General features: G+C 36.1%; 1 protein-coding gene and 1 long non-coding RNA gene across 4 annotated transcripts in view; one reads left to right on the forward strand and one right to left on the reverse strand.

Annotated features, from left to right (window-relative positions):
- Positions 1-764: 764 nt before the first annotated feature.
- LOC136031114 (early growth response protein 1-like) overlaps positions 765-25,557 on the reverse strand; it is a 45,971-nt gene continuing 21,178 nt past the window's right edge. For all 3 annotated transcript variants that reach the window (XM_065710436.1, XM_065710427.1, XM_065710443.1), the window contains one exon: positions 765-6,832. In XM_065710436.1, the coding sequence (XP_065566508.1) occupies positions 5,700-6,832 (1,133 nt within the window). In that variant the 3' untranslated portion in view covers positions 765-5,699. The remainder of the gene's footprint in view (positions 6,833-25,557) is intronic.
- On the forward strand, positions 10,695-22,033 carry LOC136031110 (uncharacterized). Its single transcript, XR_010618431.1, has 3 exons — positions 10,695-10,824; positions 19,324-19,471; positions 21,759-22,033. It is a non-coding gene; the product is annotated as an uncharacterized LOC136031110 (long non-coding RNA).

The following is a 25,557-nucleotide window of genomic DNA, read 5'->3' on the forward strand; positions in this document are numbered from 1 at the left end:
AATATTGAAAATCGTCATGCTTTATTGAGCCAATCTCTCAACTTTAAATAAGTCAGTGTAAAAAATAAGTTCAAAACAAATGGTAAGTTAATCTCGAAAGGATTCCTTCTTAAGAAGCTAGTGCAAAATCCACCCTTATCGATACAATATGTGTTTAGCTTGAAAACGCTGCGTCGATCCACCCCGGGAGGTTAATACTTTAGGTGAATAAGTCATATTCAAGAACTAGCATCGAATGCCCTTGTCTAATATTCAAAATACTGCACAGTTATTCACTTAAAATATAGGTTCATCACTTGACTTCAAGATTTATATTATGTCATAAGTAGAATATTCTTCTTTTAATGCCCTGACGCAAAAGCTCATTAACACAACAAAGAATATATATATATCTTATAATATATATATATATATATATATATATATATATATATATATATATATATATATATATATATATATATATATATATATATATATATATATATATATATGTATATATATATATATATGTATATATATATATATATATATATATATATATATATATATATATATATATATATATATATATATATATATATATTTATATATATGTATATATATATATATATATGTATATATATATATATATATATATATATATATATGTATATATATATATATATATATATATATATATATATATATATATATATGTATATATATATATATATATATATATATATATATATATGTATATATATATATATAAGATTTCTAGCAAATAATTATTTCCCGAACAGCTTACAGAATATCTAAAATTCAACTTTCTAGGTATGTATTTTCAAAAATAAAGTGAGCTATGTTATTCAGATACATTTTAGTTAGCTACGAAAAATAACCAGATTCTGATACTTGTATCTTCTGAGAGTGACTCTAGAAAAAAAGGAAGGCAAAAGGACAGACATCAATAAGTTAAGTGAAGTAAGCGCGCACGCTCATTTTTTCTGGAGGGATATTTGTCAAAACTGATAAAACGTACATCGTAAGGGAATGAAAAAAAGGTTTGCTACATCACCAGTGTGGACACTAGTCCTCCCCTCATCAGATATATAATTAAATTAAAATATATTGTGATTTTTGTCTGTTTTCCAGCTCTGCAACGTAAATTCGACTCAGCAATCGCTCGCAGAACTGCAGAGTGTAACAGGAAATAAAATTATGATTTCAAGGTAAAGACAAAACAGATTTTACACAAGATTTTCAGGATCTGAAGAAACCTTGATTCTAGGAATCAAATTAAATTAAAAAAAAGTTTTTTTAACTGCAAGTAAGGAGTAACATTAAAACTTTAGACGAACAGAAATTATTCCGTATATGACAGGGATTGTCCCCTCCTCAATGTCTCGCTCTTTACGCTAAAGTTTGATTATTTCTCACAACTCTACTTTTTAAAAGAATAAAACTTGAGCGTAAGGAGCGAGGCGTTTAGGAGGGGACGAATCCTGTAATATACGCAATAATTTCTGTCCGTCTTAAGCTTTAATGTTGCTCCTTACTTGCAGTTAAAAAAAACTTGTCTTTTTTATTTGGTTTCTTAACGTTCTTGAATTAATGGATTTTTAGTTACTTAAAAATGCAACTAGATTTTTTTTTAGGAATGTTTTTCTTAGTAATAAACATACGTACCTTACGAATTAGCTTATGTAACGAATTTCTATATTTGTGTATTTTTATTAAGTATATGAGGGGTTTTGCCCCCTTGTCAATACCTCGCTCTTTACACTAAAGCTTTAATTTTGTCTCAAATCCTTAAGAATGACCCCTGAATCACAAAGGCCGTAGAATAAATAGTTGAAATTATAAAAAATGCTTTAGCGTAAAGAGCAAGGTATTGTGGAGGGGACGAATCCCCTTATAAGGGTAATATTTTATGTTCGTTCTAAGTTTTAAAGCTGCTCATTACTTCCAGTTGAAAAAATCATTTATTTTCTCATAGTTTTTTTTTAATAATGGTGGGGAATCCTGCACCTCCTTCATGGAAATTCTCTTCCCTCATGATAAATTCCTCCATGGAAAGATCCTCCCATATAACCTCCTCCCCCGACCCATTCCCACCCCAGCGCGAAAAAGTCCCCCTGAAAACGTCTGTACACTTCATTATAACCATTACTGTATGTAAACAAAGGTCAAAGTTTGTAACTTGCAGCCCCTCCCCCGGGGACTTTGGGGAGTTAAGTCGTCCCCAATGAAATAGTTATTAAGTTTTCAACTATGCTGAACAGAATGGCTAACTCTAAATGTTGTATCGGTGACTTTGTGGAAAAAATGAGCGTGGGAGGGGGTCAAGATGCCCTCCAATTTTTGATCACTTAAAAAGGGCACTAGAACTTATAGTTTCTATTATAAAGAGCCCTTTTGCGACATTCTAGGACCATTAGGTCGATACGATCACCCCTGGGGAAAAAAACGAACAAACTAACAAACAAATCCTTGATCTATCTTCTGGCAAAAAATATAAAATTCCAAATTTTTTTAGATAGGAGCTTGAAACTTCTACAGTAAGATTCTCTTATACGCTGAATCTGATGGTGTGACTTTTGTTAATATTCTATGACATTTAGTGGGTGTATCCCCCTATTTCCTAAAATAAGGCAATTTTTTTCAGGCTCGTAACTTTTGAATGATACGTTTAAACTTGATGAAACTTATATATTTAAAATCAGCATTAAAATGCAATTCTTTTGATGTAACTATTGGCATCAAAATTCCGTTTTTAGTTTCAATTACCTTTGAGCCGGGTCGCTCCTTACTACAGTTCGTTACCACGAACTGTTTGATAAATCAGATTTTTTATAATAGCCCCGAAGGAGACAGTTCTAAATATATGTCTATCATAAACAACAGCCAAGAGCTCATATGACACTTGTGACGAGGTCGGAACATAAGATTAGACTCGGTACTAGAGTTATCGATTTCATCGTCTTAGGACCTCAAGAATCACCGAACTTGCCAAAGCACTAGAAATTCCTCCAGCTCCCCCAAAGAGATCAGATCCGGTCCGCTTATGTCAATTACGTATCTATAACTTGTACTTATTCTCGAACTCACCAAAGTACTAGAAATCCCCCCAACTCCCCCAAAGAGAGCGAATCCGATCTGGTTACGTCAACCACGTATCAAGAATTTGTGCTTATTCTTCCCATCAAGTTTCATCCCGATCTCTCCACTGTAAGAGTTTTCCAAGATTTCGGTTTCCCCCCTCCTCCCCCATGTCCCGAAGTTTCATTAAGATCCAATTACTCATTTGTAAGATAAAAATACCTCCACTTTCACGATTTCCCCTCCTTCCAGTCCCCCTCCCCCCAGATGGTCGAATCTGGGAAGCAACTGTTATCAAGTCAATTTCTGCAGGTCCCTGAAACGCCTACAAGTTTGCATTTTCCTAGCACGTCCAGAAGCACCAAACTCGCCAAATCACTGGAAAATACCCCCAACCCCCCCAAAGAGAGCGGATCCGGTCCAATTGTGTCAATCACGTATCCAGTACTTATTCTTCCCACCAAGTTTCATCCCGATCTCTCCACTCTAAGCGTTCTCCAAGATTTCCGGTTTCCTCCTCCAACTTCCCCCAATGTCACCAGATCCGATCAGGATTTAAAAAAGAGCCATGAGACACAAGATCACCCGTTTGTAGTTAAAATACCTAATTTTTTTCTAATTTTTCCGAATTACTGAATTATGTGCCCCCCAAACTCTCCCAAAGAGAGCGGATTTGGTTTGGTATTGTCAATCACGTATTTAGGACTTGTTCTTATTCTTCCCACAAAGTTTCATCCCGATCTCTCCACTCTAAGCGTTTACCTGGATTTCCAGTTTCCCCCTCAAACTTCCCCCAATGTCACCGGATCCAGTCGGGATTAAAAATAAGAGGTCTGAGTTACAAGGTCCTTCCAAATATTAAATTTTATTAAGATCCGATCACCTGTTCCTAAGTTAAAATACCTCTTTTTTCTATTTTTTCTGAATTGACCGTCCCCCTACTTCCCCCCCAGATGGTTGAAACGGGGAAACGATTATTTCTATTTTAACCTGGTCTAGTCTTTAATACGTCTGCCAAATTTCATCGTCCTAGCTTATCTGGAAGTGCCCGAACTAGCAAAACCGGGACCGACAGACGGACGGAAATTGCGATCGTTATATGTCACTTGGTAAATACCCAGTGCCTTAAAACGGTTTTTTTCATGTAATTTTTCCTAGACATTGTCTCTTTCTGGTACAGAGAATGAGCTGTGTGCTTACGAATTTACTGCATGCTTAAAGGAATTTGCATTCCTTTCGTCGTTCCTCTGATATAATACTACACACATTGATTGCAATATCTGAATTCGAACTTGAAAAAAAAAATGTACTATAATATCATTAATAGTTTCTAAGCTGAATGCAATATTCATCAGCCGTTTTCTGAAGACTAAAATAAAAATAGAGACATAGCATGTTTCTCGATATTCAAAATGAAGGTATTGTCACATTCTACAAAATCATCATCAAAACTTTCAGAAATTGATTTAAACTTCGTAATCATTGGGGAGTTCGTTAATATGTAATTAATAAAATAAAAATATATTTCCTTAAAGATATGAACAATGGCTATATAACTAAATACAAAAAATATTCACAATCAGCATTAACAGTTTAATTAGAAGAAATGTATCACAACCAGAGCTAAGCGACCTCTATACTTGTAAAGCATTATACATTAGCTCATGCTCTAAGCCCCGCCTTAGATTTAACACTAACATTAATAAGGAAATAACATTGGTTGGCATTTTGCTTTAGCATTATTAGCGCTTGAGTTACTTGACTTCAATCCATCCGGCTCTGTGTTGAGGCTGTACGGGAGTGTATTGGGCTTATTGGTATCTATATTGGGCATACGGGGGTATATTGGGCTTATATTCACGTGGATCTACCCTTTCGTGCGCACCTAGTGTCCCTGTGCCATCTTTGAAGCAATCCCACAATACCTAGGAGTGTCTTTGTTGAGTCAACATGGCTAAAATAACTTTGGATCTAAAGGAAAAGCTTTGGTGTTATCGCTTGGTCTGTCCTTGCTTCACAGTGAGATATATTGCACTGGTGATATAGTCGGGTTATAAATTCAATAAAATCCATCCGTGTTTGGTTTCACTAATATATGGAAATACCTATTAAAAATTCAGAGGGTAAAATAAAAATTACTAGTGAGATGAGTAATTGGCAACAATGTTGCTGGTATAGGGGTCGCTTTAGACGAAGTACAAAATGAGAACAAAACTGCACTTCATTTTTCCTTAAGGCCTATATACTACCTAGATCTTATCACTCTTTTGGCGAAATTGCAGGTAACTAGGTGCCATAATCACAACAAAAAATAAAATAATTTAAATTCCACTCTATCAAAAGACGCAAGACAGGAAGGATTACAATCATCAAGTGCCAAACGCTACTCATATACATTACGTAAATTTAACCAATCATAATTAAAAAAAATGACGTAGCTTAGAGATTGTTCCAAGTGGGCAATAATCCAGGCGATCACATGTTCTGGATGTTTAAGTTTACACGACTTGGAAGTGAGATCACAATCAATAATGACGTAAAATAACAAAATGAAGGGAAAGTTTTGAGATAAATCAAAGCATGCACAATAACAGCATGCTCTACGATTTGTATGTTTACGTCTGTGGGCTTGATGACGGATGTGATGAGCTGGGCGTCATAGCCGGCTGTACAATGGACATAGAAGATACTGGGGGTAAATTAGTTGCACCTTCCGTGGATTTCGGCTCCTTTTTCACCTTTTGTTTTAAATGCACTTTAGTATGACGTTTTTTCTCATCAGAACGCGCAAACTTCCTCCCGCATAGATCACAAGAAAAGGGTTTTTCCCCTGTATGAGTTCGGACATGGGTTGTGAGATGGTCTGACCTAGAAAAGCCTCTCATACAAATACGACATTGAAATGGTCTATGGCCTGTGTGTATTCGGATATGTCTTGTTAATTCGTCACTTCTAGAGAAACGCCTGTCACACCCTTCAATTGGACAAGCATAAGGCCTTTCATGAGGCGGTGTCTTACTAGGTCGTAATGGATATTTACGTGACTTTACAGGTACTAATTTTACAAGTTGTTGCTGATATACTTGGGTCAAAATCTCATGGCCTTTGCTAGTGGAGGGGGAAAATTCTGCTAATCTAACTGGCTGAATTTCAAAGCTCTCTGATGGAAATTCTGTCTCCAATTTATATGAAGGGGGAAAAGATGAGGGGGATTGTGACGTAGTGCACGGGGAACTTGAACTACTTGCGTGTACTTCGGCTGAACATTCGCCTGTTGGATTGAAAGAATTCCATAAAAACCTTTCATGGTTGACTACTTCTTGGGTATACGAAGGTGTTAAATTACTCTGGTTTTGAACATATGAAGCTTGCGGAGGAGGTTGATAAACAATTTGATCCATCGCTGTATAAACTTGATTTGAAGTAGAAGGCAGAGATATTTCCTGGCTATGCATTTGCATCTCTGGTAGTGCTGGAGCTTGAGGAATTGGCTCTGGTTGGGGAAACTGATTAATTATGGACAGCACAGACGTCGAGACAAAGTTTCTATCACTGGAAAGTAACCAAGTAGCAATGGAAGAAGTTGGCGAAAGCAGATCTCCAACTTGACTAGAATTGGCAGCGGTGGGAGGAAGCACCTGTGCTATGGGAGTCGAGTTGAAGGAGCCTTTGTATGCCATTAGCATTTGGTACGTGTCAGGCAAGTCATCATAAGATCTGGGGTTTTCTAAAGGTACTGAAAGCTCGCCTATAAAACAAGAAAAATAGTTAGAAATGATAAAAGCCATAAAACATATTATCAGCTATTTTCAGATCAATATTCATTTATTCCAGTACAGAAAAAGTTTGACTTGATTAAAGACTTATTAAAGCACAAGAAATATGGCCGTTTCTGATTAAATATGTTTAATAAATGCAGTGAAATTACTATATTTTACTGTCAGTCGCAATAATCAGGTTTCTATGCTCTTAATCTACCGCAAATTATTATTTAGAACTACATATAAACCTTACATTTTGAACACAAAGATAGCATATAAACAATTTTCTTTCTGCATTGTCGCATTAGCAGTAGAACTTGCGGAATAGTATATTTACGGAATAAATATAGCGGAATATATATTTAAAATAATTTTATATAATTAAAAAAATATTTTAAATAAATATTTGCGGAATAAATATAGACCTAAATTTACGGATGTCCCAGCCGACATATAATTAAGATTGTAGACAATTCCTCAATTTCACGGCTTAGGTTCTATTATTTAAGTTTGAAGTTCCGTTATTTAGCATCTTTTGGCATTAACTAACTTAAAATCTAGCACCTCATTTCTAGTTTGCTAAAAATACCAAGGAAATATAATAACCCCCCCCCCATCCCCCTGGAACAATCTTATATATGTTCAAACCTGAAGACTGCAATTATACACTATTTTTTCTTATCGTTGCTTCAAAATTGCGAACTTTTAAAGGCAGTACCAGATTTTCGTCAGAGCCATTGACTTTTGACTTTTATTAACATAATAAACAAAATATAAACTGTTACAGATATAAATCACTGCGCTAGGGTAAAGCTTAAATTGTGCTAACGCGTAGCGATTAATTGAATAAAGATTCCTAGAGGCATCCTAAATTAATAAGAAAAAAGAGAAAAAAGAAGAAAAAAAGCCTACATAAATATTTCCAGAAGCATCGTAGACTAATTAAAAAAAGTAATAATAAAAGAAAAAATACAGATGGTTTCTCCCAGACACCCCTAGGGCAACACCCAGCGTCAAAATACAACTCCATTCGCCCCATCCTTTCATCCCACTCCTCCCTTCAGCCCTATAACCCGTTCACATCCCCTATCCCTCCGAAAGAACTAAGAAACTTGTTCCCCAAGACTACTCTGTTATTATTTTTTTAAACTTTGGGAGGTAAATCTGTTAACCATCTGTTGTTCTTCAAAGACCACTACATCTTCAACCGAAAGCTAAACCTCCAAAGCTGTTTAATATCAGGTTTTTTGCACTGATTTCTGGTGATTTTTCATCCATTTTTCTTTTTTAAATATGAGACCTGCTTCAATCAAGACTGATTAAATGACTTTGGAGGTGTTTTTATGATTATTCAGCGATAGGAACAATCTAATAAGGAGCGAACCCCAGCTCGTAGCAACCAAGAACCCAAACCCCTCAAAAACGGCTTTAGAGTGAAATGAAAGATCCTTCATTGGAGTAATATGATCGAAAAGGCAACACGGCAGAATATAAGCTCTCCGCCAACAAGGAAAGTCCCTTTTTATGGCACTTGGTATCTACCAGTTAATTCAGAAAAATTAGAAAAAATGAGGTATTTTTGACTTACGGACGAGTGATCAGACCTTAACGAAATTTGATATTTGGAAGGATATCGTATCTCAGAGCTCTTATTTCAAATCCCGACTGGATCCGGTGACATTGGGAGGAGTTGGAGGGGGAAACCTAAAATCTTGGAAAACGCTTAGAGTAGAAGGATCGGGATGAAACTTGGGAGGGAAAATAAGCACAAGTCCTGGATACGTGATTGACATAACCGGAACGGATCCGCTCTCTTTGGAGGAGTTGGGGGGGGGGGGGTTAAATCCGAATAATTAGAAAAAATGAGGTATTTTTAAGTTACGAAGGAGTGATCGGATCTTAATGAAATTTTATATTTAGAAGGAACTCATAAGTCAGATCCCTTATGTTAAATCCCGACCGGATCCAGTGTCATTAGGAGGAATGGGGGGAGGTGCCGAAAATCTTTGAAATGGCTTAGAGTGGAGAGATCAGGATGAAACTTGGTAGGAAGAATAAGCACAAGTCTAAGATACGTGACTGACATAACCGGATTGAATCCGATCTCTTTGGGGGTGTTGAGGGGAAGGGGGGTAATTCGGAAAAATTTGAAAAATTGAGGTATTTGTAACTTACGTGCGGGTGATAAGATCTTAATGAAATTCGATATTTAGTAGGATCTTGTGTGTCACAGCTCTTATTTTAAATCCCAATGAGATCCGATGACATTGGGGGGAGTTGGAGGGGGTAACCGAAAATCTTGTAAAATATGAAAATTGAGGTATCTTTATCTTACGAGTGGGTGATCGGGTCTTAATGAAACTTGATATACAGAAAGATCATATGTCTCAGATGCTTCATTTTCAATTCGAATCGGATCCGGGGACTTGGAGGGTTTGAGGGTGGAAACAAAAAACTTGGAAACCGGAAATCTAAGAAAACGCTTAGAGTAGAGAGATTGGGATGAAACTTAATGGGAAGAATAAGAACAAGTTATAGGTACGTGAATGACACAACTGGAACGGATCCGTCCTCTTTGGGGGAGCTGGGGGGTGTTAATTTGGAAAAATTAGAAAAATTGAGGTATTTTTAACTTAAGAACAGGTGACCGGACCTTAATGAAATTTGATATTTAGAAGGAACTCATGTCTCAGAGGGGGAAACTGGAAATCTTGGAAAACACTTGGAGTGGAGAGATCGGGATGAAACTTGGTGGGTAGAATAAGCAAATTTCATAGATACGTTATTGATTTAACCGGACTGCATCCACTCTCTTTGGGGGGAATTAAGGGGAGGGGATCAGTGCTTTGGCGAGTTTGGTGTTTCTGAACGTGCTAGGATGATGAAAATTGGTAGGCGTATCAGGGAACTGCACAAATTGACTTGATAAAGTCATTTTTTCCGATTCGACTATCTGGGAGGCTAAAGGTAGAGGAAAATTAGAAGAAAATGAGGCATTTTTAACTTACGATTGGGTGATCGGATCTTAATGAAATTTGATATTTAGAAGGACCTCGCGACTCAGAGCTCTTATTCTAAGTCCTAACCGGCACTGAGCCTCAGATTTTCCTTTTAAATCAATCTATTGACTCTTAGAATTTTGCTAGAGTTCAAACCATATAAGCTCTTGGCTCTTCCGGCCTCGTCACAAGTGCCATTTGAGCTCTTAGCTCTTGTTTGCATGGGAAACACTTATGTGTCGCTTTTTTCGCCAGGGGTGGTGATTACGAATAAGTGTCGATAAAATGTTGGGAGAGGGTCAATTGGAAAGGACATTGGCATATCTAGTGCTCTTTTTCAGGAACAGAACAAATAATAAGTAGTATAGGCCGTAACAGTTCACACGACCAGGATAGGCTTTTTAAGCCCCGTCCCCTCCCCAACCCCAATCCTCCAATGAACTGTCTTCCAGATGCAAGTGACGCAACATTGCGATGTCACAAGGGTAGGTATTTACAAACACCTGGTGGTTATTACACAATATAATCTAGGCTAGTAAATTTATGAATTTTACTTCTTTCTATGCTAGAAAAAATTTTCTAAGAGTAGCTCTAGGTTTTTCTTAGCTTCCAATATGGCATAAGTATTTAGGAGGTATAATTAAGCCTACACTAAATAATCCTCCATTCTCTACCCCTTTTTCCCCACCCCCATTACTCTTAATTTTTATTTCTTATTCGCGTATTCCGAACTAAGACATGGAAAAATTATGTGTGACCCGATACAGTTTTAAATTAACCTGGATTCTACGCAGCTAGCGGTCGATCCTTGCGGGCAATGCTAAATGTTCATACGTTTGTTTCAACACAGCAAGCGGTCAGAAGCTTGTGGCCAAATCGTTTCCTATACGTTGGGCTTATTGGGAGAGGTGGCTTGCAACAATTTTGGATTGGACTGTGAATACGAACACACATCTATGGATAGATTGCATTCAAAAGAGGTAAGTTTTTTTACATTATGTTTTCTAGTATAGGTAGGTTTTTGAAACTTATACTGTACTTCAACTAGTACCTGTAGTTAAAGACTTGCAAAGTCTGAATAGAGAAATATATCTAGGCTACATTAAGCTTGGACTATATTTTCTAGATTGGAATAGCATATCCAACTTTTCATACCGGACTTGGGTTCGAGCCTCCACCAGATAAGTACGTAAAAGGTCCAGTTTTCAACCATTTATGTTTATACTTTGTTGTCTCAAACGTCTAGCTTTCTATAAACGCATTTTTGACTTTAAAATTTTTTTATTGAAAAAAGCTGATAGATACAAAAATTTAATAAGAAAGCGATACTTGTTCACAATGCTTATCAATACAGAACGGAGACAAAGCTTTAAAATCAACATTAAAGATATTCACAATAATATTCTCACTTAAAGAATCATTCCACAACGAATTAGTTGTAAAAATATTAACAATACTTTGAAATGAATAACGACGTAAACGTAAGAGAATAAACACTAAACATGAAATCCACAAGCCATAGTCATTGTATTTTAAATTTTTCTTCGATTCTGAGTCACTATTTCAAATCTGTCTACGAATTCTCCAATATTTTTCCATTCAGAATAATTTCTTCCGTCGGTGTCAAAAACCTCAATCGTCTTTCGGGTCATCACTAGTAAACCAGCCCAATGGCCAAAAAGCAGCCTGGGTGGACTGGTAATCACCACAATGATTGTCGGGAAACTGGTAATTGCAAGACGATCAAGAAAGTCGGAAGGTAAGCAGAAACTTTTGTAGTATTTAGCAACAATATCCTTTTTTTAAAACAGCTAGCACTTGAACCGTATTCATTGTGCAATCGAAAGAAATACTGCTCCTGAATTGCCAATTTTTAAAATGTCTCTTGAAATCCGATACTTATGAGGCTAACAGACGCATCTCTAGCTTGTGAAAAAGTGAGGTCTAATCGAAGTGTTCCGTCTTTAATAAGAGATAGATCTGGAGTTCCAGAAATATCCAAGCAGATAAAGGCAGAATCGCATATCCATTTATCATATGATAGTTCATTTTCAAAAGTTGTTTCGTCTCCTACCAAAGTTCGCATGCTCATTTCGTAAAGAAGTCTGTAACTCTGATCAGAAAATCTTAGTGAATAAATTGTCTATCCATTCACTATAAGATGCAGAGAAGATAAATGAAGAAGCTCAAATTTAAACGGGCTGGATTCGTAGCTTCTCAGCTGATTCGATGTTTTTACAAGGCCGAGAATAACTTTTGAAGGGAGATATCCATATGTCTTTAATGAACTTTCAGCAAAAGAGAGACTTCCAGTTGGAATAATTCTCGTTGTAGGCAGCAGTTTAGGAATCAAAATTTTCAGATTACTTCCACTTGCTTTGACCTTTTCCACTGCCAATGCGAGAGAGGATACAATAATTACTTTTCGGATATGTAAAACTGCTTCACTTATTGTAAGTGTAACATCAGGAGAGGCTTTTTCGAGTTTTCGAAAAACGAATCTAGGCGATGATGGAAAAAACTTTAAGTCAATTTTTAATCCAGGTGGTATAAACTGATTTAATTGGAAGAAATCGTGCGATGGTCGAGCAGCAAGGTGTAAAGTTTCAGTGGTGAGTACCGCCAATTTAGCATCCAAAGTATCATCTTCTTTTATGTAAAATCCATTTTATGTAATATCCACGCGACTTTTTTGTACTGTTTGGCGTTAATAATGTATACGATGCGAATGAAGTGTAGGCATTCGATACAAGCGTATACAAGCGTATACAAGTGATACAAGCGTATCATTGACAAATACTTGAATTTTTTGGAATAAAGTATTCATAATGCCACCATCATCGTATGAAACTTTGTCGCTATCTGTCACAGAATTTCCATCTGATTTAAAAACTTTGATTTTCAACTGTAAAATACTGTTTCACGTGTCAGAACAATTTTTTCGTTGCTTGAAAAGTGAAAGTGAATAGGTGAACCTTCCGATAAAGGGACTACTGGGTAGATTGGATCAAAATATGCAGACTTGACAGATACATCAACTTTTGGGCTTTGAAAATAGCTGATGGCCGAACTAACTGAGGGCACACTGTCTTCGGTTGGAAGGAAACTTATTTTTCCCCAAAAAATCTGCTTTTGAGCGCTTAATTTTCCAAGAGGTCTGCTTTCACCTTGGATCGATGCAAACTGATCAATTTTCGTTTGCGTGGTCTAGTTATACCAATTCGACGTTTTTTCATACTTTCCCTAATGTCACGTACTTTATTTCGTATATTTTCTTTCAAGGATGAACCAAAATCTTGTCCTTCTTTTAAGTCAGTGATTGTAGGGCCAACAACATCAGACACCGCAGGAACAACAAATCTTCTTATTAGAGGCAAGGCAAATCGCATAATTTTCCAAAAAATTGGCTAAAGGCACCAGATCCAACCATAGGTGTAGCTTTTCCTTCATAATAATCCATTCCACCTCCATTTTGTGTTGTTTTCACAAAAGAGTCTACACAGGGACAAACAAATTGCCTACGGCTATTCATCTTTTCTGAATTCGAATGTAAGCGACATTAGTCCTCTATTAATGGGTATGATGTTATTATTTTCAGTTCTAAAACTAAAATGAACAGTTTCAATGTTTTCGTTGCTTATATCTAAATAAATGAGTGGCTGGAACAAATAGCTAATCACTTCCTCGTTTGTCGTTTTTTCGGGAGAATTCTTAGGAAGGGAGCAGATGTATTTCCAATACGTGAACGCTGAACAATGTCCGTGTACACAAAGATTGAATTCCACTGATAGTAAAGTCCTGGGACTAATGGTCCTCCAATGCGATAGGTCTGGTGAAAATTATTATCCGGCCCTGGCTCAATAATGTTTTTTTTTTGTATTCAAGAACTTCTCGCAAACCATCACTGAGATAGCAGGATTCGCCGACTTTTAGTCACAGTATAAAGACTCGTTCGTATAGTTTATTGTAGTGAAAATTAACCGAGTCTTTGCCGGTATAAACCAAATTATTCAAGTTTTTGATAATTTCCGGAATTGTATTGTACCGCTTATTCTTTGGAAGCGTTATTTTATTGTTTAGACGCTTTCTTGGGTCTTTGCTATCATCAACAAATCGAAACAATTTGAAAAAATAGTCTTGAACTTGTCTCAAAGAATCAAAAGAGTTGGTTAAATGGAGGGACGCTAAGGCTACTTTCCATCCTAATTCTTGATGCACAATTGGGGGGTTAAGCTTTGTCAGGAAATCTGTAATCTTGTTGGTCTGATCATAAACAGGGTCTGGGACGTCCGAACTAAATGAAACATAGAAAGATCCAATCGAAATTTCTAGCTTGATCTGTGTTTATCCAAGTGTAGAAAGAAGTGAGGTATCCTAGCCAACTGACAAGCAACTGTTCAACTCCACGATATATTCGCCGCTTAAGTACTTTATTTATAAAGGATTCATCGGGCTCTTGAACTTTTTATAGTTCACTCTGATAAAAACATCCAAGAACAGGCTCATCTGACAAATCCATAAATTTAAAAGTGACTGGATCTGTGGATTGAACGCCAGCAATTCGAAAAATTTCTTTCCTAAAATTAAACTGTCCTTTTTCAAAGATTCCTTTACCACGTAAAATTCTAACACTTTGTCCAACTTGTAATTGATTCTTAAGCTTTTTCTGCTTACTTTCATTTTTTCCATACATAAAATCGAAAATATAAGATGTATTTTGCAAGTTTACTTGATTCGGTGCTAAATTTCCAAGGCTACGATGCGGTAAATTATTAAACTGAAAAAACAATTAAGTCAAGTCTTGGTACAAAAGAAAATGTATTAAAATGAGTACAAAATGCACTTAGATGAGAACGAAGTGTACGTATGCTTATTTCAGCTATTGTAGCTTTCAGATGACTACGGGTATGATAGAGTTCAATTTGATACTTTTCAAGAGTCTTTTTCACACTCGGATTCAAAAATTCCTTTCCTCTTATCTGTCTGTATCATTTTAAATATCTGTTCAGAAAACACTTGCTACACGTGTTTTGCAACTTCACTTCCATTCTTACTTTTCAATGGCTTTACAAAAAGTTTGCGTGAAAAAAACATCAATAATGACCAGTAAAAACTTGTACGGTGCATTATTCTTGGCAAAAGATCCATCCAAACTCATTAAATCTGCTTGAGCAATCTCAAAGGGGTAGAGTGCTATAGTTTTTTTTAAAATGTTTCGGTCTAACATCTCTCGTATGCAAAGTATAGGACTCTTGCTTCTCCAAAAACTTTTGAGCTTCTTATTGAGATGTACTTGCAGCCAATGCAAGTCGGCGTGGAGAGGAAAGAGCGCCAATCTTGCCAATATTTTCATAAACTTGCTTTAAATTTTTTGCTATTTCATTAGTACGAAATCTGTGTTGGGCTTGTTAATGGTCGTCGATAATGACTTCTAAAAGTACCAGTCTTGAATCGTTGTCCCGATTTGATTGGTGACTGGCTTGGTGACTCGAGAACTGTAGAGTTGACACTTGCAAAAGATCAGTCACTTTCAGTGACTTGTTCTGAACTGATTTTTCTTAAATTTTGCACGTCTTTCAAAATACCTTTATTTCTGATTATACTAAGGAGGATATTGCTGTCAGCCAAAAAGTTTAAAATGTTTGAACCAATAGTATATCGTGACCTCTTATTTGAAACCAGTTCCGTTAATAGATCTGTTGCATTATAGAGCTTATCGTGAATTTTTATATCGTTAAATTCACGTCCATTTTCAAATCCATCCAGTTGATGCAAGTGATGATATAATAATTCTGCAGACTGTCGGTAGGATACAGGGAGCTTCTCAAAAAGACCTTCATACTCTTGCGCGCTCGCCTACGGTGAAAAAGGTTACGCCGTGCCCGGACCATTATTTTGATTTACTGGCGAAGGGCACGGGCCCGTATTCTGATTTACCACGGTTGGGTTCTGTCGTGATACTAGCTGGGTTGCAGTTCTGAGGGTAGGCTAGGTTTTGAAACGTCCACTATAATTGGTTTTGTCATATCACTTCGATACTTTTGAAGGCGAGACATTTCAGATTGAAATCAAAGTAATTTTTCAGAACCAGATATGGAATCATTATTCAAGAAATCAGCCATCTCATATTCAAAGTGCTGCCTTGGCTGAATAGCTGTCTCCAGTGGAATGAGCATGTACGGCATAATTAGTAATAATACACCAAAAAAAACACTTCCTTGTTGCACTAATGTCCAGCGCTTCTGTTTAATATTCTTCTTTTTAACTGATAAACCACGGATAATTTTACGATGTTGACTGCACCGTTTCTTTTGACATAATGGCATCGAAATGTCTGAATTGGTGATATTTAAACAAAGTTTTCAAAATGCTTTCAATATATCATTGTCCAAATTCTGTAATAGAGCACCTCTTAGCATGGGTTTAGCTTTAGCTAAAATCCCTACAAAAGGATGAAGTTGCTTCATTCGTTCCATCTTCAAGATTAGTGTCACTTTTTTAATGCGTTTGGTAGATATACTGTTGCTTTTTTTCGAAAATGCTACTTGTTAGCATAAGATTTCTATCCTTGCTATTCAAATTTATAAATAAGTGTTCAAAAGGTTCATCGGTTGCCATTTTATAGCTGTCCAATAAATAGCGAGCGTTTCCTGGGAACATTTGTTTCCCTAAAGTTGTAATAGAGGATTGATTTCGTGCTTGTCGAAATATTACAAAGATATTTGTATGTAAACTTATCGCTCAAATACTTTTTGTTTGTTGAAAAAGATTGTGCAATACTAATATCACTGAAATGTTCATATGATGGGATTCAACTGTCCTTAAATCCAACAGCTTTTCAGAATGATTTTCCATGTGCGTTTTAAGGTCATCAAAAATCACTAAAGAATTTGGCTTGAGGTTCTCAAGAATCTCGAAGTTCTGAATAAAATGGACATATGGCATTTCTTTGTTTATTTTATCTTATATTGTCTGCCATGTTCGATAAATATAGTAAATTTCTCTTGGATGATTCTCAAATAGTTTGTCGTTTTCTAGAATTAATTTAGATATGAAAACACTTTTCCCCGACATCGATGGGCCAGCAATAATCATCCAAAATGGTGTTTCAATTTTAAACATGTTGAATGATTGCTTTTCTTCTTTAAACTGTCACTTTTCAAGATTATCCACTCCTCTTATAGATTATCTATATCCTGTTCTCTAAAGAAAAAAAAAGTGTTGATTGTAAATGTCCTTTAGACATTTTTGCAGTCTTCACAGCAACTGATTAAAAGCTTGTTCCGTTTTTGAATAATTACTCTAACCTCTTGAGGATGTCTTTCTTTTTTGTCAAAATGGTATAGCACTGTGTTCTATAAACAGTTACTAATTGCATCTTCAAAGTCACATATCCCACTATGGCTACTATAGCCTGCTAATTTTGCATCCAACGTTAAAACGTCCAAAATTGTTGTATTTCAAAATTGCATGAAATACACGCTCGACTATTTAAAATTTTCCAATTATTATAGTCCATAAATGTTCTACACTTGCATTTATATCTTACTATAAAATCCTGACCTTGGATTTCTAAACAGTCACAAAGAAAACTAACTGTAGTATACATGTTTTCACTAGTACTTTCTATACAATACTAAATTTGTTTTTCAAATTTTCAATCATATCTAAGATCACCTCATTTCTTCAATTTTGTAATGTCCAAGAGGAAGGGTAGTGATCCCATCATCAAAAATATATACTTTGTCTGAAACACCAGAGATGGCAGAACGGAAAACTTCCATTGTATATAATTTCAACTTGAGAGATCTTATTGCATTTGTTGTAGTTCTAATGACCCTTCCTTCAAAAACAGCTTTTTAAATCTTTCCGCCGTTAGATATTTCTTCATCAGATGTTTTGATGTTCCTTTTGCAGCCTTCTTTAATTTCTCGTTCTGCGTTACAACACAGTAGCATTTAGGCGAAGCGGATATTAGTTCTATGAACGTATCGCTTCCTAGTTCGTTTTCAAGCCTGCCAAATTCATTCTTCTTCTGGCTATTTACCAGATGGTGATATTTGATGGGGTCCCAGTTGGAGAAGTCCATGATGGGTTGGAGGGCTGGGAATGTCAAATCACCGACTAAATCCTTTGTAAATACCTTAATAAAGACTGAGTCAGTATCAGAATAAGCTAAATAAATCTTACCAGAAAGAGGCCCACGATAATATGGAACTAGATTGTCCCAAAACGTCTCAGCCATAATTTTCTTGGATATGGATAGGATGGCAGCACCAGGTGCAATATTTTTGTTCAGGAGGGCATGTCTCTTTTTTCTAAATATCAACGCAAGATTCTCATTAATTATTGAGAAGGAAGATATATTACAGTCTCCAACCCGACATCTTGTAGTTTTCAGATCTGTTTTAACTGCATACGACGTCCTTTTTCGTACTTGCTCTACAGATTTCCAAAAATAGTGTTGACAAATAGCTTATAGAGCTCACTTTTTGTTTTAGATTTTTTTTTTGTAATCTTCTTTCCATAAAATGGTCAATGTAAGGTTTCATAAGAAATTCCTGTTTGAATTGATTTACACTATGGATCTTATCTAGAAGAAAATGATGATGGAGTATGAATTTCAAGTATGTATGGTGTAGGGTAATTTACTTTTTGTAGCCAAAAGATGCGAGCAATTTATTTGTTGACGTCCATGGAATCTTTTCTTCCTTTAAGCGTTTTTGGTTGTATGGTGACAAATCTTCAAAACGGATTTTCTGCCTAGATATAGGGTGTGCCATCCTTTGATAACAGTTGTGGAATTCTCATGGAATTTCTCTGCTAACTGTCACAAAATAGCCATACTCTCCATTCTCTTCTATAGTAGAAAAGTCGGGGTAATTCTGAGATTCTAAAATTTTATAATCACCAATGGGCATTTTATAATTTGACATGCAGTTTGCATATAGTCCATTATTATCTACAGACAAAGTGTAGCTCAGATTATCAGGATGAGTAGGGTCACATTGAATGTACCGATCATTACGGAATACCAGACCATAATATATAGCTTTTTCAATCTTAAGATGAATTTCTAAATCTTCAATTAAGTGGATTTCATGTGGAGCTACAAATTTCAGCATTAGTTGGTATGCTAAAGATGGTGTTGAATAATATGCATTTGAGTATAAACTATAAAGATCTAGTATATCTTCAACAAAGGTCATAAAAACATCAGCTAGAGTTAACACGTCTGATGCAAGATAAACTCCGCAATAATGCCACAAATTTTTGTACTCGAAGACATCCCAAACTTTTTGCGCAAGAGCGTATTCTTCTGTACTTATATCCTTTTGGTTGAGATCAACATAAAAAGATGCTTGAGATGGTAAAGTTGATTCTTCAAACCGGGTAAATTCATCCATAATACTATACGGGATAACACCCTTTTGCGTAAGTAGATTGTATTGATGATCATTTGAAAATTTCTGTCGTAGGATTTGGAAAGACTGTGGATCTTCAGCCTTTTGTATAGCAATCAAATTTTCCAAGGATTTTGGCAGGAATGCAAAAGTGTCCAAGAAGAGAATTGAATAGCGGTGTTCTTGGTTATTTTCAAAGCTCCAGGGCCAGCTAATTTTTAAGGTGAGAAATTTTTCGCTTGATTTATCCAATGGTTCGTACTGTAGATTAAAACCTTCAATCTGTGAAAGTGCTTCCAAAACATGTTTTATGTCATAACTTAAATTATGGAACCCAACTGGAATATAGAGCTTATGTCTCAAAACGGTGTTATATTTCGAGTGAGCTAAACATTCAAAATTCGGTCCTTTAATATAATGGCAGTGCTGTCTGACTGTTCTATCTCCTACTTTTTGCGGTTTTTCGATCAAGGGTTTTTCACATATACCACAATTAGTCTCTTGAAATTTTTGACTATCATTTTCAGTAATTATCATCTCGTGACAGGTATCATATATTTTGTCTAAGCAGTTTTGTGCGTCTTGAATGAGTAGTATCATGCCGTCAATATGGCAAGTTGGTCCATAGGTTTCTTGGTATTGCTCGAGTTTTTTACCGTATTTGACGACGGCATGTGCGTTGGCTGCTGGCCTGTGCTCCAAAATTATTCCTTTTCGAATAGGTTCCTCAACTTTTTTGATGATTGACTCGAAATCTGCGAAAATCTTATATTAAAAATTTTCTTATAGAAATCCTTAAATTTGATTACTGCTTTTTCGCCTTTTGGCATAGATACTGTTTGTAAACCGTGAGGAGAGCAGGCGTTTATATGGGTTTTTAATTTATCCTCGGTCCTTGAAGGTGAAAGGCAGTATGGGCCATAGAATCGCGCTATTTTTCCTGAAGATAGTAAACGGCTTAGATTTACGATAGGCCAAAAATGAGCCTAGTCTGCATCCTCCGACTCTCCGTACACTAAATAGGTATAATATTTTACATTAAAATTAGACGGAGCACGAATTGGACAAATTACTTTCTCTAGTTCATTATAATGTAATACACATATCCCTACTGAGGCAGAGGCTTTTTCTTGCTCCCATTTTGAGATACCGTTGGTTTTGATTGGCCATTTTTCCTCAAAACAGTCAACTATAACGGTTTGAAAATTACCCGGTTCTCCATGACTTCCTTCTAGCCCATTCCTATTTAACTCTAGTAAATTAGACTGACTAGAATAGTCTTTTAAAACTTGATATCCCGCTGCCAAGACTGACCATTTGAAACTTTGCAATCCTTGGTCGAACCGTATGTGTAAAATTGCTCTTTTGCTAGCAAGAGCTTGCGGGACTGGAGGACGTTTCCGGCCGATGGTATGGGGAAAATCCCCGTCAAATTTCGCAATATGAATGTCGAGACTCTGGATCCCAGTAACTGAATATCTGCTTCCATTTTCTGCATACTTCTCCGCCGATTCATTGATTTTTGTGATGCATTTATTAATTCCTGTATCTATATCCCCACCTCTATAAAAACGTTCCATGTACGAAAGCAAAGGGGCAGTCCTATCCTCTTCAGTCTTCCTGGCTAAAAATCGTCTTAACTGCCAGTTGAGCTCTTACACTATTACGTTCTTCTTCTTGAAATTGCCGTTTTATTCCACTGATAGTTTGGCACAAAACATTGACTAGTTCGCCAGATCTTTGGGTCTTAAAGGCGACATTAGATTTAAAGCTATATGATCTTAAGTAATTGTGGAAGGCAGGATCTTTCAATTCAAATTGAGCTCCTCCAAAGTGATTGGAAGGATCCGGTTGATCTAAATCTACTTGTAAGAAGAGATCATCTTCGTCAGAATCCAAAACATTTTGGACTAGCGAGTCAACCCTGGTTTGTGTGTCGCTACCATTCAATTCAAATTGAGCCCCTCGAAACTAATTAGAAGGGCCCGGTTTATCTAAATCTACTTGTGAGAAGAGGTCATCTTCGTCAGAATCCTAAAAATTTTGGACTAGCGAGTCAACACTGGTTTGTGTGTCGCTACCATTAATTGAAACTCTTATCTTTTTCGCTAGTGGTTCGGAAAATCCAGAACCCTGACTACTTCCACAGTTGACATTTTCACTTTACATAATAAATCACCGAACACTTTCTTATCGTAAGCAAAACTGTAAATGATGCAATAACCTTTAAACCCTCGCCTTTTATAGCTTTCGCTCCAGATTATGCCATATTGGGAAATCCCATTTTTCCCAATTCTGATTGGAAAATCCAATGACATATTGGATCATTGGAATATTGAAATGTCAACAATTGCAAAACATGTCTAACCCTGTTTTCGATAACACCTTTGTTCCGAACATCGGAATGTAGTTATCAAGATTGCCAAATAGAATGTAACCAACTTTTCCGCAATAGCTCTCTTAATTTCATTTGAATTTGGACAAATCATTAATATCCTTTTTCTTTACAGGGTTCTCCTCCAGCAATCTTGAATTTCTCACAAGGAAACTATGTTTATGTTAATATTTTATTTAATTTTGTATATTTTTTATTGTGTACAATAAATTATTATATGTCTACTTCTTACTCTTAACTACTTATGTCATATTGGAAGCTAGGAAAAACCTAGACCTACTCTTAGGAAATTTTTTCTAGCATAAGAAGAATCAAAATTCAGAAATTTACTAGCCTAGATTATATTGTGTAATAGCCACCAGGTGTTTGTAAATACCTACCTTTGCGACATCGCAATGTTGCATCACTTGCATCTGGAAGACAGTTTATTGGAGGATTGGGGTTATGTAGGGGGCGGGGCTTAAAAAGCCTATCCTGGTCGTGTGAACTATTACGGCCTATACTACTATCATACCAAGCGAAGGTAGCATTTATTGATATTTGTTGCCACCAAGCAACAATTTTGGCCACTAAGAACAAGAAGACTGCTAGAGAATTATGCTTGAGCAACACTTTGGTCACGTTTGTAAATAAAAACTATGTGAGGAAGATGAATAAAAGCTTTCAAGCACAATTTCCACGCATGGCCAATGTGAGCATAGACTTAAGGCATGATCTTTTTAAATTAAAAAATATAAAAACTGGGAAAAACCATTTTTTTTTATATGTATGACTAATATATGACGAAAAAAAATAATGATGCAGTATTCATAGAGACTAGTTCGGAACAAATCAGCATTTATATTGGCTTTTCAAATGAAGTTCAAGACATTTAAATTTCGTACCTTTGTTGCACAAGTCTGGCGTTGAAATCTTAATAATGATAAAAAAAAAACAGAGAAATTCATGAATCTTGGCATTTCTTATTGGAAGCAGTGGTGTAATTTCGTCAAAATCCTGGGAGGGGGGGGGCAAACTTGTAGCCAATTTTTCCAAATCATGGAAAAATGACAGTGAAAACTAAAAAAAAAAGCCATGTAGGCCTAGTACCATAAAGGTAAAAATATACTAAAGAAGACCGACCCGTATTTGTGGATGCTTAAATTATGCAGACTTATTTTAGTTTTTTTCAAGAATTTCGAAGAAATTAAATTTCAAGAGGAGGAGGGGCAAAATAGGGTCCGGGGAGCAGCTGTCTCCTGCCCCGTAGCAAATTATGCCTCTGATGAAAACGTGTAATTTTAACATGGCTTATGCATAGCGATTTAGAGAAAGTAAAAAGCGAAGGAAAGGAAAAATTGTCTCGAAAGAAGGAAAACATAACAAGCTAGATGGTTACCTTAATAATGGTTTTTAAGGACACCTAACTGTTCGTTTAGAGTATCTTAACTTCTTATTATTGGTATTGCGGAGAACTTGTGCTGAAATAAGGGTTCACCCTAAGTTGATTGCCCCGTAACAAGGAAAAATTGCCAAAAGCTAATAAATTATTCAAGCAGTACAATATTATACAAAGCCAGCTGAATTAAATTATACCTTATAGTTTTTTAATGTCTAATAAAACAAAGTTTGAAATATGAATAGACATTTGGACCTAAGTCCTCTAATTTTAAAGAACCATAAATTTTACATTGCCATGACAGATATCAATAGCTTACACGTGACTAAGGGAAAATTTGCATGGCTGTGATTAACGTAAAAAGCGTATTTATATTCTTTTTCCATTTCAGCTTTTTATTTATTCCCGTGAATATTTGTAGAAGAGCCATATAGTACCTTCGAAATGACTACAAGTGTTAACAGTATAAAGATACATCAAGAAAAGGTAGGCCTACTGAGCCTATTAATATCTCCCAATCCCTGTAGAAACGACAAAACTTTAAAACATGTCTGTGTCCACATATTTTTGTCTGACTCTGCTTGAATTCTGAGGTGCATTGTCAATGTTCAAATTATCAAAAACCAGTTATTTTAAATTTTAAATTTGTTATTAATTTTAAATTCAGTTATTTTAAATTTGACTTTTTTACTAAAATATTCAAATAACACTAAAAATAAAAAAAAATGTAATTAAAATATTTTACTATAATATATAAAATAACTCTAAAATACGTCTTTTGTGCTTGCTAGTGTAAAAAAAAAAACGATAGGATTTTTATTAGAGGGCCACTCAAGCCCTTTTAGGTCTTGTCATAGTAAGGTACTATTCATGTCTCTAAAGGGCGTTAATGCTTAGCATACTCTGCAAAACAAAACTCCACTTATTCCACCACGCGTAGCAAATTCTGCACTGCAATTAGGCACACATAACCGTACCACTCCTTGTGCCACGATTAGAACCCCAACAAACTTGTGAAATACCAAAAAATAGAACCCTCCCTCACACTTACCATTTTTTAAAGCTAGCAGCCTCTCGTCTAACATAGTCTTGAGTTGAAAGTTGCATTTCAATTCTTTCATTTAAAAGAGAAATTGATAATGACAAGGTTACACGCTCTTCTATGCAGAAGAAAGGGGGGTTTAGGTGATATTTGCCATAAGAACCCCTCTCAATGAAAATGGTGGCTAATTATACGCGATTTTCTTGTATTGGCCATACCTCTGTTAATATCGCATTAATCTATCCTCAAAGGAATTATCTGTACCTACGCATATGCCAAAACATATCTCTACGATTTCTAAAGTTGCAGGGCACAATCAAAGAAACAGGGGATCGAGGTTTTATTTTAATCTCTTTTGTAAACAAGCTAAGTGCTCATATGGCACTTGTGACGAGGTCGGAAGAGCCAAGAGCTCGTATGGGATGAGCTCTAGCAGAATTTTAAAAATCCTTCAACCCCCCAGATGGTCGAATCAGGGAAAACGACTTTATCAAGTCAATATGTGCAACTCCCTGACACGGCTACAAATTTTCATCGTCCTAGCACGTCCAGAAGCACCAAACTCGCCAAAGCACTGAATTCAATACCCCTAACTTACCCAAAGAGAGTGGATCCAGTCCAGTTACGTCAATCACAAATCAAGGGCATTTATAAGCGTTTTCCAAGATTTCCAGTTTCCCCCACCAGCTCCCCCAATGTTACTGGATCTGGTCAGGATTGAAAATTGAGAGTTCTAAAGCACAAGATCCTTCTAAATATCAAATTTTAATAAGATCAGATCACCCGTTAGTAAGTTACAAATACGTTATTTTTTCTAATTTTTTCGAATTACCCCCCCCCCCAACTCCACTAAAGAGAGCGGATACGTTCCGGTTATGTCAGTCACTTATCTTGACTAGTACTTATTCTTCCCACCAAGTTTCATCCTGATCTCTCTGCTTTCAGCATTTTCCAAGATTTTCGGCCCCCCCCCCAATGACACTGGATCTGGTAAAGATTTAAAATAAGAGATGTGAGTTACGAGGTTCCTCTAAGTATAAAATTTCATAAAGATCCGATCATTTCTTCGTAAGTTAAAAATACCTCATTTTTCTTATGTTTTAGAATTTACCCTCCCCCCACTCCCCCAAAGAGAGCGGATCCGTTCCAGTTATGTCAATCACGTATCTAGTACTTGTGATTATTTGTCCCACCTAGTGTCATCCCGATCCTTCCACTCTAAGCGTTTCCCAAAATTGTAGGTCCCCCCCCCAACTCCCGCAATTTCACCAGATCCAGTCGAGATTTAAAATAAGAGCTCTGAGACAAGATTTCCTTCCGAACATCAAATTTCATTAAGATCTGATTACTCCTTCGTAAGTTAAAAATACCTCATTTTTTCTAATTTTTCAAATTTAACCCTCCCCCAACTTTCCCAAAGAGAGTGGATCCATTTCGGTTATGTCAATCACGTATCTAGGACTTGTGATTATTTTTCCCACCAAGTTTCATCCC

This window comes from Artemia franciscana, chromosome 1, assembly GCF_032884065.1.
Source record: "Artemia franciscana chromosome 1, ASM3288406v1, whole genome shotgun sequence".
Lineage (NCBI taxonomy): Eukaryota > Metazoa > Arthropoda > Branchiopoda > Anostraca > Artemiidae > Artemia > Artemia franciscana.